The sequence below is a fragment of the Pezoporus flaviventris genome, unplaced genomic scaffold, assembly GCF_033815535.1.
Source record: "Pezoporus flaviventris isolate CSIRO_AGI_PZ_B2104156 unplaced genomic scaffold, CSIRO_AGI_Pfla_v1 ptg000013l, whole genome shotgun sequence".
NCBI lineage: Eukaryota > Metazoa > Chordata > Aves > Psittaciformes > Psittacidae > Pezoporus > Pezoporus flaviventris.
Window position 1 is genome coordinate 9004155 of NW_026892561.1, and position 13933 is coordinate 9018087.

Here is a 13933-nt window from a genome sequence, read left to right on the forward strand (position 1 = left end):
TTCCCAGCACTTCTTTTGTATCCACAGTCCTAGAACACGACTCTAATCCATACCAGTTAATCCATACCTCAATTAACCTCCTTCCCAATTCTCACTTTGATTTTTGCATGCATACAGGAGCAATTCCTTTCTGAGTCTTTTTGAAAACAGAAAAGAGTTTGCACCATCACTGCTTTCCCTGTGCTGTTGTTTTCCCCCACCAAACACTGTGTAGCAGCAGAGGTCCATGTTTCACTGCTGAGGTTATCGAACAGCATGATACAGCACGATTGCCACCCAAACAGCTGACAGACAGCAGCCATTGCTGCTTTTATTGGTGGTATTGCCTAAGTTCAGGAGTCTTCCCTGTCCTAGAAGTATATTTAAGATGTCTCCCACTGTGAAGGTATCTGCAAGAGCAGAGAGAACAGTTCTGCTCTCTGGGAATGCTGGCAGATGTGCACCCATTATCCCAGCTCTGGATGTGCCTGCATCCAAGAGCAGGCTACAGCCAGCTTGATGTTGCGGAGGAAGAGGGTGAGCAATGCAGTTCTCTACTTTTGCTGTTCATCTCTGTAGTTCTTGCTGTAATGACAAGTAGAGCTGGCTTGGATGAGCAGTGTATTTCCAGGTGTTTTTTTTTTTTTGCTTTAAAAAACATCCCTATCTTTCTTTAATGGTTTTATTTATAACTAATTATAGTACTATGTCCAGGAAACAAGAGTCCTGCTTATCTCTGGGTATCAAGGAAATACCAAAGAAGAATATTGCATGGAAACTAGAGTACACTAAGGTCAAAGAAGAATAATCTCTTATTAGGGGTATTTGCTACTGAAGACAAGTGGCTCTCCTGATGATAATATAATTAAGAGCTTTTTGTAGTAACCAACCCTGCCGACTACATACTTAGTAAAACTACTGGCCCTTACTCGAAATGTACTCTGATGTCTGTGAAAGTAGTTGCCAACATTGCTTGAACTGCTTCATGATGTCATGCAGGTAATGAGTTTGCACCCCAGTCAGTACTGTTTTTCAGCCGTGTCTTAACAGTCAGTTACAAGTAACAGGTAAGAGCACAGGCTTGGCGTAGAAGATGGTGAAAGAATTTTGTCTTATGATAGAAATCTGTTCTAGCAGTGCTAGCACAGGTTTTAGAAGCAAACTGCAAATGTGGGCCGAACACTTCAACAAATGTCTCCTGGAAATAAAATATAAATGAATACAGAAAAGATTCAAAGCTTTAAATTCCCATCTGTGTGATGGTGATGTCTGGGTGTTAAAAACCTTGTCTTCATTTTCCCTCTCTCTCTCTCAGGTTCTTCCTGTCAGACTTTGAGTCCTGATCTAGTTTTGTTTTGCCTCTTGAAAGTTTCTTCACCGTTTTTTTTGTGAACTGTAACATGCAAACAGTAAAGCAGAAATGTTGGTGTTTAGTGTTTGTTTCTTGCTTTCCAGCTGAGATAATTTCCTCTGGCAAGCCATCTCTCCTTGCTGTATTTACTATTTTCTAGCACTTATCTGAATACATTATTATGATACTACAGGGGCAATCTCTAATGCTATTCTAACTTGGCTATGGCCAGTCATCCTTGCTACTGCTTTGTGCTGGTTTGGAAAGAGGGAAGGATGGATGGAAAGCAGGTGTGGGGGGAAGAATCCCAGATCTTTCTCTGCAGCTATTCTCGAGGAGAGACAGAATAGCATTTTAAAACTCCAAAAGCTTTGCTTAAAGCAGATCGACTATCTGAAGTATATTCAAAGCTAAATTCTCCTGCCCCTCCAGTGAGCTTATTTTGGAGAACAGTATTTGTTTTGACTGTGCATAACAAAAGCTTCAAGCAATGCAAATAATGGCTGCCTTCTGAAACCCAGATAGAAATAAACTGGGCACTGTGGAAATGTAAATGTCACTGAAATCTCCAATGGGTTTAAGATACTACTTTGAAAATTCACCAATCTGCTCTCACCTAGGGCTTATGCTTGGGATGTTATGTTACAAGGCAAGAATTTCACTGTAGAAAAACAGTTTTAATTTCTGTTTGTGAAAACAGAATTAAGCACAAATCTGTCAGCTTTTTACAGAGTCCTAATGCCAGTCTATTTAACTGAAAGTCAGTGGCTTCATGCCTTTAATGCAGAGCTGCTGTCCCTCAGAGGAATTGCTGATGCTTCACTTTGTGGGGTCTAAAAATAGTAACCAGGGGAAAGAAAGAAGGAAATGCTCCCAAAATTCAATAGGGATAATTTCCTGTCTGACTATGATTTAACTGAATTCCACACCCCACTCCCCTCCCATATTACCCCAAGACCTTTAGCCCTGACTGAAACTTTATTGTTACAGCCCTTAGATAACAGCAACCACGTGGTTCACAGAAGGAACGTGTGACTGCAAAATGTGATACCCTTCATGATTTTTCCAAAGGGGAAAATCTTTACTGGTTGCTGTTATATTGGATTAAGATTTTTACAGGACTGCAGCAATTCTCTTTATTTTTGTCAGGAGAAGGTAGGTAAATGTTAACTTGCAAAGCAAATTTTCCAAGAATACAAAGGATATGACAGAGCTATGACTTAAAAAGCTGTCCTTCCTGGCACTTCAGAACCAGTCGCTCTTCAGTTGTTAATGACCTCACTTAGCAAGTTTATATCTTTTAATGAAAACTCTCTCAGGATTGTGATTTATACCAAGGACATAAATACGGTCCCGGGTAAATTCCAGTGGAACTGGCCATTTCTCCTGTGCATCCATTTCTGGAATGATACTTCACTAAGGGAATTAAAGGAGAGGATTAGTCCAATATAATTAAACCTTTCTCTACCCCCAGCTCCAAAATTATGCACCTTTACTTTAGGAATCTTTAACGGTAAAAGACAACTGCATTTTGGATGAATAAAATAGAGGAACTTTGTGTTTGCTGCTAAGTGTTCCATTTAATCCCACAGAAAAAAAATCTAGATCATCCATGTACTCTGACACTCCCTGGTGTTAGTAGCCATCCTGCTTGCATGCAGATTCCAAAATCTGAGGCTTTTAAGGACTGGTTCAATTTAATTTACCTTGTTCTGACAGCTTCTTGCTTCCATGACTGCTATACAGAATGCCTGAATGGGCATGTAGTCAATCTTAGCTCCTAGAATGTATTTCTTTTTCAGAACTGATGAAACCAGTTTATCCAAATACTGCTGTAAATTTTATTACAATGGAAAGCACAGTAAGTTTATCTCCAACTATAAAGCTTTTTCTTTGTTATGTACTGCAGCATTTTAGAGAGACAACTGAGCTATGGAAAGACTTCTGTCACATCTTGATAAGGAAAATCTTGGAAGGCTTTCAAAATAATAAAAAATGTTATAAAACTGTATTATGGTGTGCATGATAAATCACAAGCTATTTTTAACGTTGATACTTCCTGCTGAATTAACAAAAATTCTGAGATTAACACTAATTATAGTAATAAATCCCTGGGGGGAAAGGAAGTGTGGAGTATTACCCACCTGAGGATGACTAAAAGCATTTTCTGTCTGAAATGTTTTATATTTAAAATATGTCTCTTTATACTTATTTTATTCCCTCCTTGGTGTTCACATACAATTCTATTTGCACTTTTGTTGCAAGAAAATCAGGGTGTTATGTGATTTGCAAACATTAATAACCATGCTATCAATAATAAGAAAAGACATAAAAAATGATAGGCTGGTAATCATCCTGAAAATATAGGGGCAGGGAAAGCTCTTTACTTATCTTGTACATTAAAAATCTGCATTATGAACATATTTCACTTAGATGTTCTCAAATGCCTTTGCCTCTAGGTTCTGATTCCTATGCTGCTGGGATGTGGGCTGTGACTATACTGTAATAGTAATAAATATGTACTGAAACTGCTGAGAATATTGTTACAGAGGTCTTTATATTGCAGTGAGGGAGGAATGGTAGATACAAAGGTTTGTAAATGATGGTGTGACTGAAAACATGGTAAATTTGTCCTGGAGATATGCAACTTACTTTCAATGAAAACTTTGCAAATTGAATTATCTTTGCAAAGCCTGGTATCTTACACCGAAGGCCACTGAGCCAGTGAAGACCCTCACTGGCTTAGAGTGATGTATGGCAGGATTAAATTGCTCAAAAACCTGGCTTTTTAAAAATAGTCAGACCACCAAATCTTTGTGTTTTACCTCTGTAATGGATGCAGGCATCTTCCATTTTCAGCCTGGGGAAACCTAATGGAGGACTTAAAGCTTTTCTGAAAACTTTAAAATTACTTTAACTGAAACATCAGGATCAACAGGGATCATAAGTTGTCAAAGTTAACAAACGTGCCACATTTCTAATTGTCCAGGGACCATTAAATGGACTTACTCTGAGACTTCTTGTTTCTAAAGTTATTTGAACTCCTAAAATAAACTTGGGTTTTGGTTGGTTGGTTTGGTTTTCCCCTGCTCAAATTTAGCATAACCATGACATACGTTCTGTGTAGCTTCTAGTTGAGAAAGGGTTCATTGATAGTGATGACTTAAATTGTATTCTGTTAAATGGCAGAGTTGGTAGATTCGGCAGTCAGTATTGGCTAGATTGGGGTTTGTCATGGGACAGGATCTTGCCTCTCCCTGCTGCTAACACCTATTAGGGAAAGGTTGTCCTCTAGGTCTCAAAGTGACTGCTTTTGTGTGAATTGCTGGGTTTTGAGGAATGGTGTCTTGGGTCCTGGGAGTTAGAAAGCTTTACTGGTAACCCTGTTGAGTGTCACTGTAATGGTAGGAGATGGAATTTATGCCTCTGGTTTCTGGGATACTAAAATAAAAATTATATTAAATAACAAACCTTGGCTCTCAGAAGTTAAATGCCAAGCTGATTACCTCTGCAGTCTTAATTTGGTTAAATTATTTCCTAAACATTATGCAGAGCTCTAAATAACATGATTGGGTTTTGTTCTAATGCTCCTGACTTGTTTACATGCAGAGGTTGGCCAGATGGCAAGCAAAAAGCAGACATTTAATATTCTGTTTGCTCCTCCTTGCCCAAGTGTGGCCCTATGCCACAAGTTGCTTCATGACGGTGAAAGCATTTCCTGAACACAGGATGCCCAATTTCCTAATGGATGCTCTTATGCTATTCACTGTAATATGACAAATCCACATTAAAAATTATTACTATTTCATAGGAGAGACAGTCACAGGAAAAAAATGGTTAGTGTCTATTAATGCTGCTGTCCATTATAGGCGCCTAAGATCTCATTTTTCAGAGTACTTGGCATTATGTATCAATTAATGTGCTCAATATATAACTCCTATTACCTTCAACTGTAGCTGCAAGTACCAAAAGCATCAGTGAATAAGCCCTTATAGTTTCAAATTGGGAGCCTAGAAAATGAGGGAAAGTAATACTAGTGCCTCGTTATTAATTCAGAGAGCTCTGCAGAGGTTTTATGCTGGAGACAAGTTCAGAATCTACCTCTTCACAGCTGCTGTCTTTCAATGATTTAAATCAGACTACTTCTGCAGTTTTTCCTTAAAACCATTTCTCATTTGCTATATAATTTTTTCCAGTAAGTGAAGCAGTGATCCTGTAGGAAACAGTGTATTCATGTAATGCTGATTCACTCTCATCCTTTATAAGTTCCACCTTTTGAACTAGAAGTGGAAAGACAAATAAAAATAAAATAAAATAAAAAAAAGGTAAAAAATCCAAACCCACCCACAACCCGGAAACTTCCTTTGGGGAAAGAATTGTGTGATCATGTCACTTAAAAATTCAGAGAGCTGTATTCCCAGGCTGAATTCCTGTATTTCTTTCTTGTGTTCAATTCTAAATATTTAATTGCATGTTTTTGAATAATATAATTTGTGTGTGAAGCAATTCTTGTGTTTGGAACCCAAATCCTTAAAGTCAGGGTCTCTGGTTGTTCCAATGAGGCAATATCCAAAAGTTTGCCAACTCATTAAGGACCTTAAATCCTTGTATAACTACAGCTTTTTATCTTCTAGCTGAGTATTACACAGCAGTGCAGAAAACTCAGAGGCAAACTCGTCAGCTATGAACTTGTAGCATTGTGGTTTAATTAAAAGCATTACACGGGATGTATTTTGTTAAAAATCCCGTATGAGAGCTATCAGTGTTTTGGAAGACCTGCTCAGGAAAAAGGCAAAACTATATGTTTATAGTTTGATATGGATATGGATTCTTCAAAGTACAGCAAAGTTTTTGCTGCTGGCACTTTGCATGGGTCAAGGTAGCTTAGCTTTAATAAGATAGATATTTTCTTCTCTTTAGATCCAGTGGAGCAAAGTCTGTTGCCATTAGGACACAGCATAATAGCTGGTTAGTGCCTCTAAAGGCTTCAAGAAGACTATGAATTTAATAGAGGAGTAGGGTATCAGTTTATTTGGATTCAGAGGAGTAAAACTCATGATTCAGGATCTGAAAGCAGCTTTTAGTTTTTCTGTTTCTCAAACTGTGGCTAAGTAAGACTTTAAATATGCCAAGAAGGGAATTTCATTGAGAGAATTTTAATGGATTTCAGTATGATAGTTTGATTCGTTTTATAACTCAGGAATCGAGTGCAAAATGAAGTTTAATAAGCATGTGGATTCTAGTAACTTTCTATCTCTGTAAATATCTCTATATTTTACCTTTGTCGACAAGAAAACATTGCTTAGTTTTCTGGTATATAAACCACTTTTTTTTTTATTGCATGTCTAAATATTGAGGCCGTAATTGAACGAAATAGTGTTTCAGATTTTTGTCTTGGATATATTTTATTCCTAAAATTGTTATCATGTTACATACCCATTCACAGCACGCTAAAATAATGCCAACTCGCAATGCTCAGTGAAACAAGACCACAAGTTACGCTTTGTGTTAGTTTATATCCTGTGCATGCTGTTAGCCTTAGCAGAGATAGTGCAGTTTATAAATTGTTGCAGAATATGACCTGTTTCTGATTACATTTGTCTGTTCTCTTGAAAGCCTGTGACTACAAGGAATTCTAAACCCTGATACTGAGATTAGAAAAAAGTCCTTTGTTTTTGGCTTTCTGTTGTGCTGGTTTTAATTAAAAATAGAAAGTTCTGGACAAATCTGCCCTCAGGATCATATTTTTCTGGACCCCAGCCATATTCAGAACTCTGTCCTGGACTCCTATCCTGTCTGCCGTGCTGCTCCCTGTGTCTCCTCAGATGATGCGGGATACAGAATCTGTTGTCCCTGGTGGCGCATGGCACCTGCCTCTGGCTTTCTGTTTATGGCAGAGCAGACTGTTGAGCAGTGGCTGCTGCTGTCCCTGCTCGGAGATTTGTTGCTGTCAGCCAGAGTAAGGGAAGACCTCCAAGAACCCTCAGAAGATGCTGACAGTCATCACAGTGTCTACGCAGTGCCTCTTAAAAGGATAGTGTCTGGGACTCTAGATAGGCAAGGTGAGTGCCAGGAGTCGTCCTTCCCTTATTTTCCAGCTTGTGAAGTAGATACGGGTTCCTGTTTTCCACAGTCTCGGCTTTCCCTATCAAAAATAGGATTCTCAAATTCCCATTTAGCTCCCAGCATGGAGGCAGGTTTATTTATTTTTTTCCTGGAGGGAAATTCTTTTTTCAAGACCAAGATACAGCATTTTGCTTCAGAGTTTTGTAATGATATGATGTGTAGCAGGCTGCTGTTGAGCGAGGTGGCTCAGATTTGGCAGTGCTGGGGCTGAGCTCCTTTGGGTATCTCACATGAGAGTGGTCAAAAACTTCCTGCACTTCTTTCCCTCCCTAACCCAAAATTAATTCATTCCTTTATTAAATAAATCTGTCTTTACTGCTGTGCCTTTAAGGTTTTCCTTTCAAGTGAAAAGAAACATTAGATAAAGTCTCAGGAAGGGATAGGGATTGGGTTTTCAGTGTGTTGTTTATTTTTTTCCTTTTCCAAAGGATAGGCAGTTTGGATAGCTACAGAGCTTAGCCCATAACAGCAGTGGATCTTTGGAGGAAGTATGAGGGGACACTCTCTCCTACAGTTCAGGAGAAGGTATTCTTCTAAGTTGAAATGCTGGATTTAAATTTTCTGTTCCAATTTAAGAGCCTTCAATACTGTGATTGAAGTTGTTGCTGGTTCCTTTTACTAAGCTCCTTTTATGTGAACAGCTGTATTCTCCAAGATAAAATCTCATTAGAGGGCAAACTGACACGGATGTCTCCAAGTGTGAAATAAAGTTAAAGTTTTTGTGATGTTAGAATTAGATGTTATAAAAATAGCAGGAGTGTGAGGCATTGATAATGGGAACAAAAAAGGTAAAAAGTGAATAGTGGAAAAACCAAATATGCCCTTGGCTGAAGAACTTGCAAGCAATGCCTGTCAGCCAGCCATATTTTCTGATCAGCAACATTATCTTTAAATGACAGTGCATTTTCAAGCACATCATTTAGCTTTTGAATGCCCTTCAGAATATTACTGGTGGGTTTTCTTTTCCTGGAGACTTCCTAGTTATATATTTCTTTATCTTACTATTTTTATTCAGGCAAAACAGCTGGTGGCACAAAGCGAACACAACACTCTTCAGAGTTGCTTAGGCTGTTTTAACTGGAGGAGAGCTGCTTGGGCAGATGGACAGTGCTCTTCTCTGAGCACATCTTTTTGCTGCATTTTAAATTCAATTTGTTCTGTTAAAACAAACTTGCAAATAAGAGATATGACATACACTTATTTCATTAATACTAAATAGAGCAGTCTATTGTTTAGTGTAAATTATCGCTATTTAATAAGCAACTTCAAAGCCAGAAACTTGACGTTCTTGGAGTTGGAATAAAAATAAAATGACAACGTTCTGAAAAGATTACTGATTTGTAGGGTTTGCTGTGTTCTGCTTCCAGGAACTTCTACAGACCTTTGAGTTTTAATATTTGTATATTCATGCATTTAAAAACAGTGTTTTGTATTTTCTTTTGAATCATAATAATGTGTGCTTTATCTAAAAGCTATATACTACAGATATACAATAGACTATATCCTTTATTATTCTACAGACACTAACTAGCATTTACCTTATTCAAAGATTTGTCTTGTGACAGAGAATAAATGGAAATTTTTTTTCCTAAACTGGCCTGGCCAAAACTTGTGTATTTCTTTTCTTTTAAAAGCATGTTTAATTGAAAGAGAGTTGGGAGGCAAGGATTTGAGTGTGTTTGTATGTGTGTAAGGAGCCAGGGGGAACTCAAGAACATGAAAGGTCTGGAAGGGCTCTGTGGCTGTGCTGAATTGTTACCATGACACTGAATAATAGTGAGGTGATGAGCTGAATTTCTAATAGCATTAATGGTGCTGAGCAGCCCATGTCTCCTGCCAGAAGAACATGCAGAAGTAGAGAAGTAGTTCACAACTAAGCTTTCCTCTCTTTTTTTTTTCTTCAAATGTGGCATGATGTGCACTGATGTATTGTGCTGAGCAAGAAGCTGGGTAGGGCAATATACTTCCAGTTGGGAAGTATATGCCCTTTCAGTAATGTGTATCTGGCATGCTTGTTTGAAGCTCTAAGGATTTTCTGAAAAGTAAATATAGGATTTGGGCTGTATCAACTCCCATGTGTTCTCCTCAGCTTCTGGACTTCAGACAAAGTGAAGCAGGAGCTCACCTCTTTTTTTCTTACCTGAAAAGTCAGGCTCATGAAAAGGTTTAAACTAAAATTACATTTAGCATTTGGATAACCTGATAAGATTTCCTGTTCAAATCATATGCTGCTTTCTACCATCTCGTCTTCTACCTCTGTCATGCCACTGGGCTGCTGATTAACTTAGGTTGCTTACCTCTAAAGGTAAGTTACACGAGGTAAGGAAAAATTGATACTGATGATTGGGAAGAAGAGATAACAATAGAGCAGATCTCTTACTCCACCACTGACTCAGGTTGCCCATGAAGGGTGAGAAGTGCTGTGTTGTCGTGCCTGTCTGATACAAACTTGTTGAGGCAGCAAGTGTTAAAATAATTTCCTCCTTTTGGGTGCATTTTCACTAGATGAGCCACTGTCTGATTTCAACAGTTAGTGAGAAGATGATAGTTCTCAGAGTTTCTCTAAGCATTCACTTTTAAAATAGAGAGAATGGTTTTAACAGAGTAACAATGTTTAAATCTGTTACCTACTTGTGAGGGTTTGGCTTTGAAGCTCTTACAAGAGGTAACATCAGCTGTATGATGTCCCTTCACCTAGCAAACCAATCTGGCAGTACTCATGGCACAGGCTGGCCCTGCAGAACTTGCTCTGTTGGAAGTACAGAGAAACTCTTACTTGAATGCTGGTATTGTGTAGCTGTATTAACCTTGGCAAATGGAGGTTTAATCAGCCTTCCCCACAAAGGATTGTTTTATTATGACAGAATTAGCTTTTAAGACCTAGAATTGCAAAGAGTTGCTGCCCAAACAACCATATTTTCCCTAAGATTGCTCCCCCATACAAATGTATTGGAAAGGTTTGGACAAGATGGTAAATATGCAAGGTGTTTGTCCCCAGAACTAACAGTAACATCTTAGTGTTATAATGACTCAGACTTGAAAGGAAGTTTCATGCTCCCTCTGACATCCCTAGCAGGCAACAACAACCATGTTAAATTTGTACAGAAAGTTGTAGGTGTGACTGAAATTTGTGTGAGCTATGTTTGACCTAAAGCTGATTTCAAGAGCATTTAAAGTTCAAGTAAAACACTTCATGAGGCTCATGGAAAAGATGAGTTGACAGAGTTTGTTTGTTTTTTCTGTTTGGTGGATGCATTTCCCCATGTAGTTTCTCTGAGGTAAAATTAGGTAAGCCTAAAACTGGGGTTTCTGCTGCTTTTTGTGGTGATCTCAGCTGGAGTCACACCTTCCGTTCTTGTCCTCAGGCGCAAATAAAGTGGAAGCTCTCGCCGTTCCTTACAGAAAAGTGCGTATTTTTCTAAAAGGCATGCATTTAGGTTTTCTCTACATTAAATTGTGGAAGAGAAAATTCAAGTTTTGCCTGCATTTGCAGGGAACAAACACAAGAGTTTCCTATGGCTTGTGCTTACAAGCACCAGCAGAGCATTTTCTGAAACGCTAGCTGCTGCTGCTGCAAGGGTCCCTGCTAGCTGGGAATGGCCAATAGGAGCTATGGCACCCTCTGCATGTGGTGAGCCACTCATGGACACTTGGAGCACTTTTAGTATTCCAGGAAATCCATTTGACTGTATTTCTAAGTTTTATAGAGGGGCTGTAGCTGCCTGTTGGACAATCTAAGAAATTATGTTTGTTATGCCATTAAAAAGGTGTCCTAGTGACATCCCAGCAGGCTGCTGGATATGAGGTGGTTGGATTGTGGTGAGTCACAGGGCAGGAGGGAAGGAAGGGTGGCTGTTGCTGAAGTGAAGTAATGATGTAATATCTTTAAGTTTAATGTCCATTTACAGAAAGTCTAAAAGTAAAAGGTCAACATACTTTGTCTGATGTGGTGTTTGGAATCAAAGTCTGTCAGAGAAATACTTAAGACACCTACCCATATCTCTGTATTTCCTCAAGGAATATCATTCACTGGAAATCCCTCAATGCTTTGGACATATTGAAATGGTTGAACTTTTCAGGACTATATCCAAGTCTCTTTCCTTTTGCCCTTTCCAGAGTTGGTAAAGGTGGGAGCTTGGAAGGGGATGGAGTATCTTTCATTTGTCTCAGATGGAAATGTTTCCTAAGCCCATTACACAGAGGGAAGGAATAGTTTCAGTCCCAGAAAAACTGGATTCTTCACTGCTGGAGAGAAAAATAGGCGTTTTTTTTTTTTAATTGGAAACAAAATAGAAAAAGTGTATCTTATTAAGAACCAGAGGTTTGGTGCATAATTCCTTATGAATAACTACTCTTTAGAGAGGCACAAACTGTAATCCAGAATGAGTTAACACTGATTGGTGGTAGCTTCTAGCAGAAAAAGACCAATGGTCCCTTTCTCACAAGCTTCTTCCACTGATTCATTGTTTAAATATTTCCTTTTGTTACACAACTCTTAGTTAGAAATTTAAATTTCTTTTTATTAGTCTCCCCAGCAATACTACAATTTTCATCTGGAGCAAATTTCAGTTGAGCAAAGAGGTGGATTTACAGTGGTGAGAGTTGCTGAGGAGTTTGCAGGACCCATGTAAAATGGTGGTGCAAAGGCCAAAGACAAATTGGCATCTCCTTTGGTAGGGCATGGTAAGGCAGCCAGGGAGTGTGGCCTGGAGAAAACCTCCCCAGCCCCTTTCTGTTTTTTTTTTTCTTGGGGAGGATTTGCCCCTGCATGGAAATGAGGACAGCTAGTTCCTTCAGTTTCAACCTACTTACTGTCTTGAGAGAATGCACCTGAATAGTAGAGGCTTGCCAGACAGGGAATAGAATTGGCTATTACAGGTGCAGCTCAGTGCTAACACCTTCTGTATGCCACATATTAAGGAGCTCTGTGGTGAGCAGTTTCATAACATTAACTGGAGTGTATTGGCTGCATGTAAACAGGTACCCTGAGTCACTGCAGAGAGGATGAAGACATCCGCTACAAGGAATTTATTAAGGGAGAGGGAGATGGTGTGTGTTAAAGCAGCAGGAGTGAAGCAATGTAGCACACAAGGAATACAGGGAAGGTGCCAAGTACAGAAAATGCAGAGGGTTCCAAGATGTAGTAATGAGAAGTACTGGGAAAACAAAAAAGGGGGAGAAAGAGACTGCAGGAGAAGTGACAAACATGAAGTAAAACCTCCGTATTTGTTTGTATATATATAGTGTATATTCATACAGTACATAGTATGTAAGGTAAGGATTTGAATTTGATGAGATAATGCAAAATGAACTATTTCTTCAACAGCTGTATGTATTTATCTGCAGTTAATCCCACAACAGTGTAGAAAAGTCCAAACATAGTTCAGAGAGCCTGTATCAGACTTGCACAAATAAAAATAATACCTGCCTCCTGAAAAAAAAAAAACACCTCAAAACCCAAGCAAAACCAAACCCCACAACACAAAAAATACCCACACCAACCCACACTTTCTATTCCCTGTGATGTATGCCAGCCCTTTACACAAAAAGGTACATGCAGCACAGCACAGGCACCTCTGGTGGGATACTTGTGTTTGTTGCTGATAACGATCCCCTCTCATAGGGAAGCCGTCTGTGCAATGAAAAGTGCTGAACTATAACAAGCCGTGTTAGGATCTTTTCAGAGCCCAAATGATTGATTAGAATTTGGACTTTCCTGACCGAGTGGCAGCAGCTGTCTCCTGAGAACATGTAGAGTGGCACAGGGATTAATTATAAGCATGCGGCTTGATTTCCAGCTGTTGCAAAACATCTGCATGCTATAGATTGCCATTTGTACGTATAGTATTGTGCGAGAGCGTCCTGGAGCTTACGAAAATACATGCTGGAGCCATGAATCAAACTCCGTCATGTGACGGAGGGGAGGTACTGGGCTGGCTCCCAGCCAGTGGTAGGAGCTGATGGGTGGAACGAACGGAGCATAAAAAGACTAATATGACTAACGGATCCTGGATGCGTGGTACCCTTATTTGGATCTACAGGAATGTAGGCTCTAGCAGTTCTGCAGCTCTACCAGCCTTTTTCCTGACACTGGAACTGCTGCTCACAAAGTAGAATCCTGCTGCTCTGTGGCAGGAAGGATAGAGAAAGAACATGGCCTGCATTTTGAAGGTAAATCTCTATCTGTTGCTTGAATGCATTGTTAGAGAGCCCCTTGCTGCTCAGAGGCATGGATTCGGTATGGTCCTATTGCATCTTCCTTGTCTTTCTGAATACTGGCTTTGTTTTTCAAATGAATATGGAGAGATTCTGCAACGTACAGCTGTGCTCTGCTTCCCTCTGCCATTCTTCTCCTCTTTCCCTGCATTGTCAGAACTGCAAGCTAGTGGGAAGGGAAGTGTGTACCGAATAATAGGAGGGGGGGTGGTGAGGGGCTCTGGTTTGTCTCAGCTGACTTTGAGCTGAATTCCTTCAGGA

General features: G+C 39.4%; 1 protein-coding gene across 2 annotated transcripts in view; it reads left to right on the top strand.

The window, feature by feature from the left end:
- Nucleotides 1-13933, top strand: part of ST6GALNAC3 (ST6 N-acetylgalactosaminide alpha-2,6-sialyltransferase 3) — a 251347-nt gene that overhangs the window by 8453 nt on the left and 228961 nt on the right. Inside the window, exon 1 of one of the 2 annotated variants that reach the window (XM_061451533.1) lies at nt 13323-13627. The exons of the other annotated variant lie outside the window; for it this stretch is intronic. Within the exon in view, the coding sequence (XP_061307517.1) occupies nt 13610-13627 (18 nt within the window). The 5' untranslated portion in view covers nt 13323-13609. Of the gene's footprint in view, nt 1-13322; nt 13628-13933 lie in introns of those variants that run through there. 2 annotated transcript variants of the gene reach the window in all.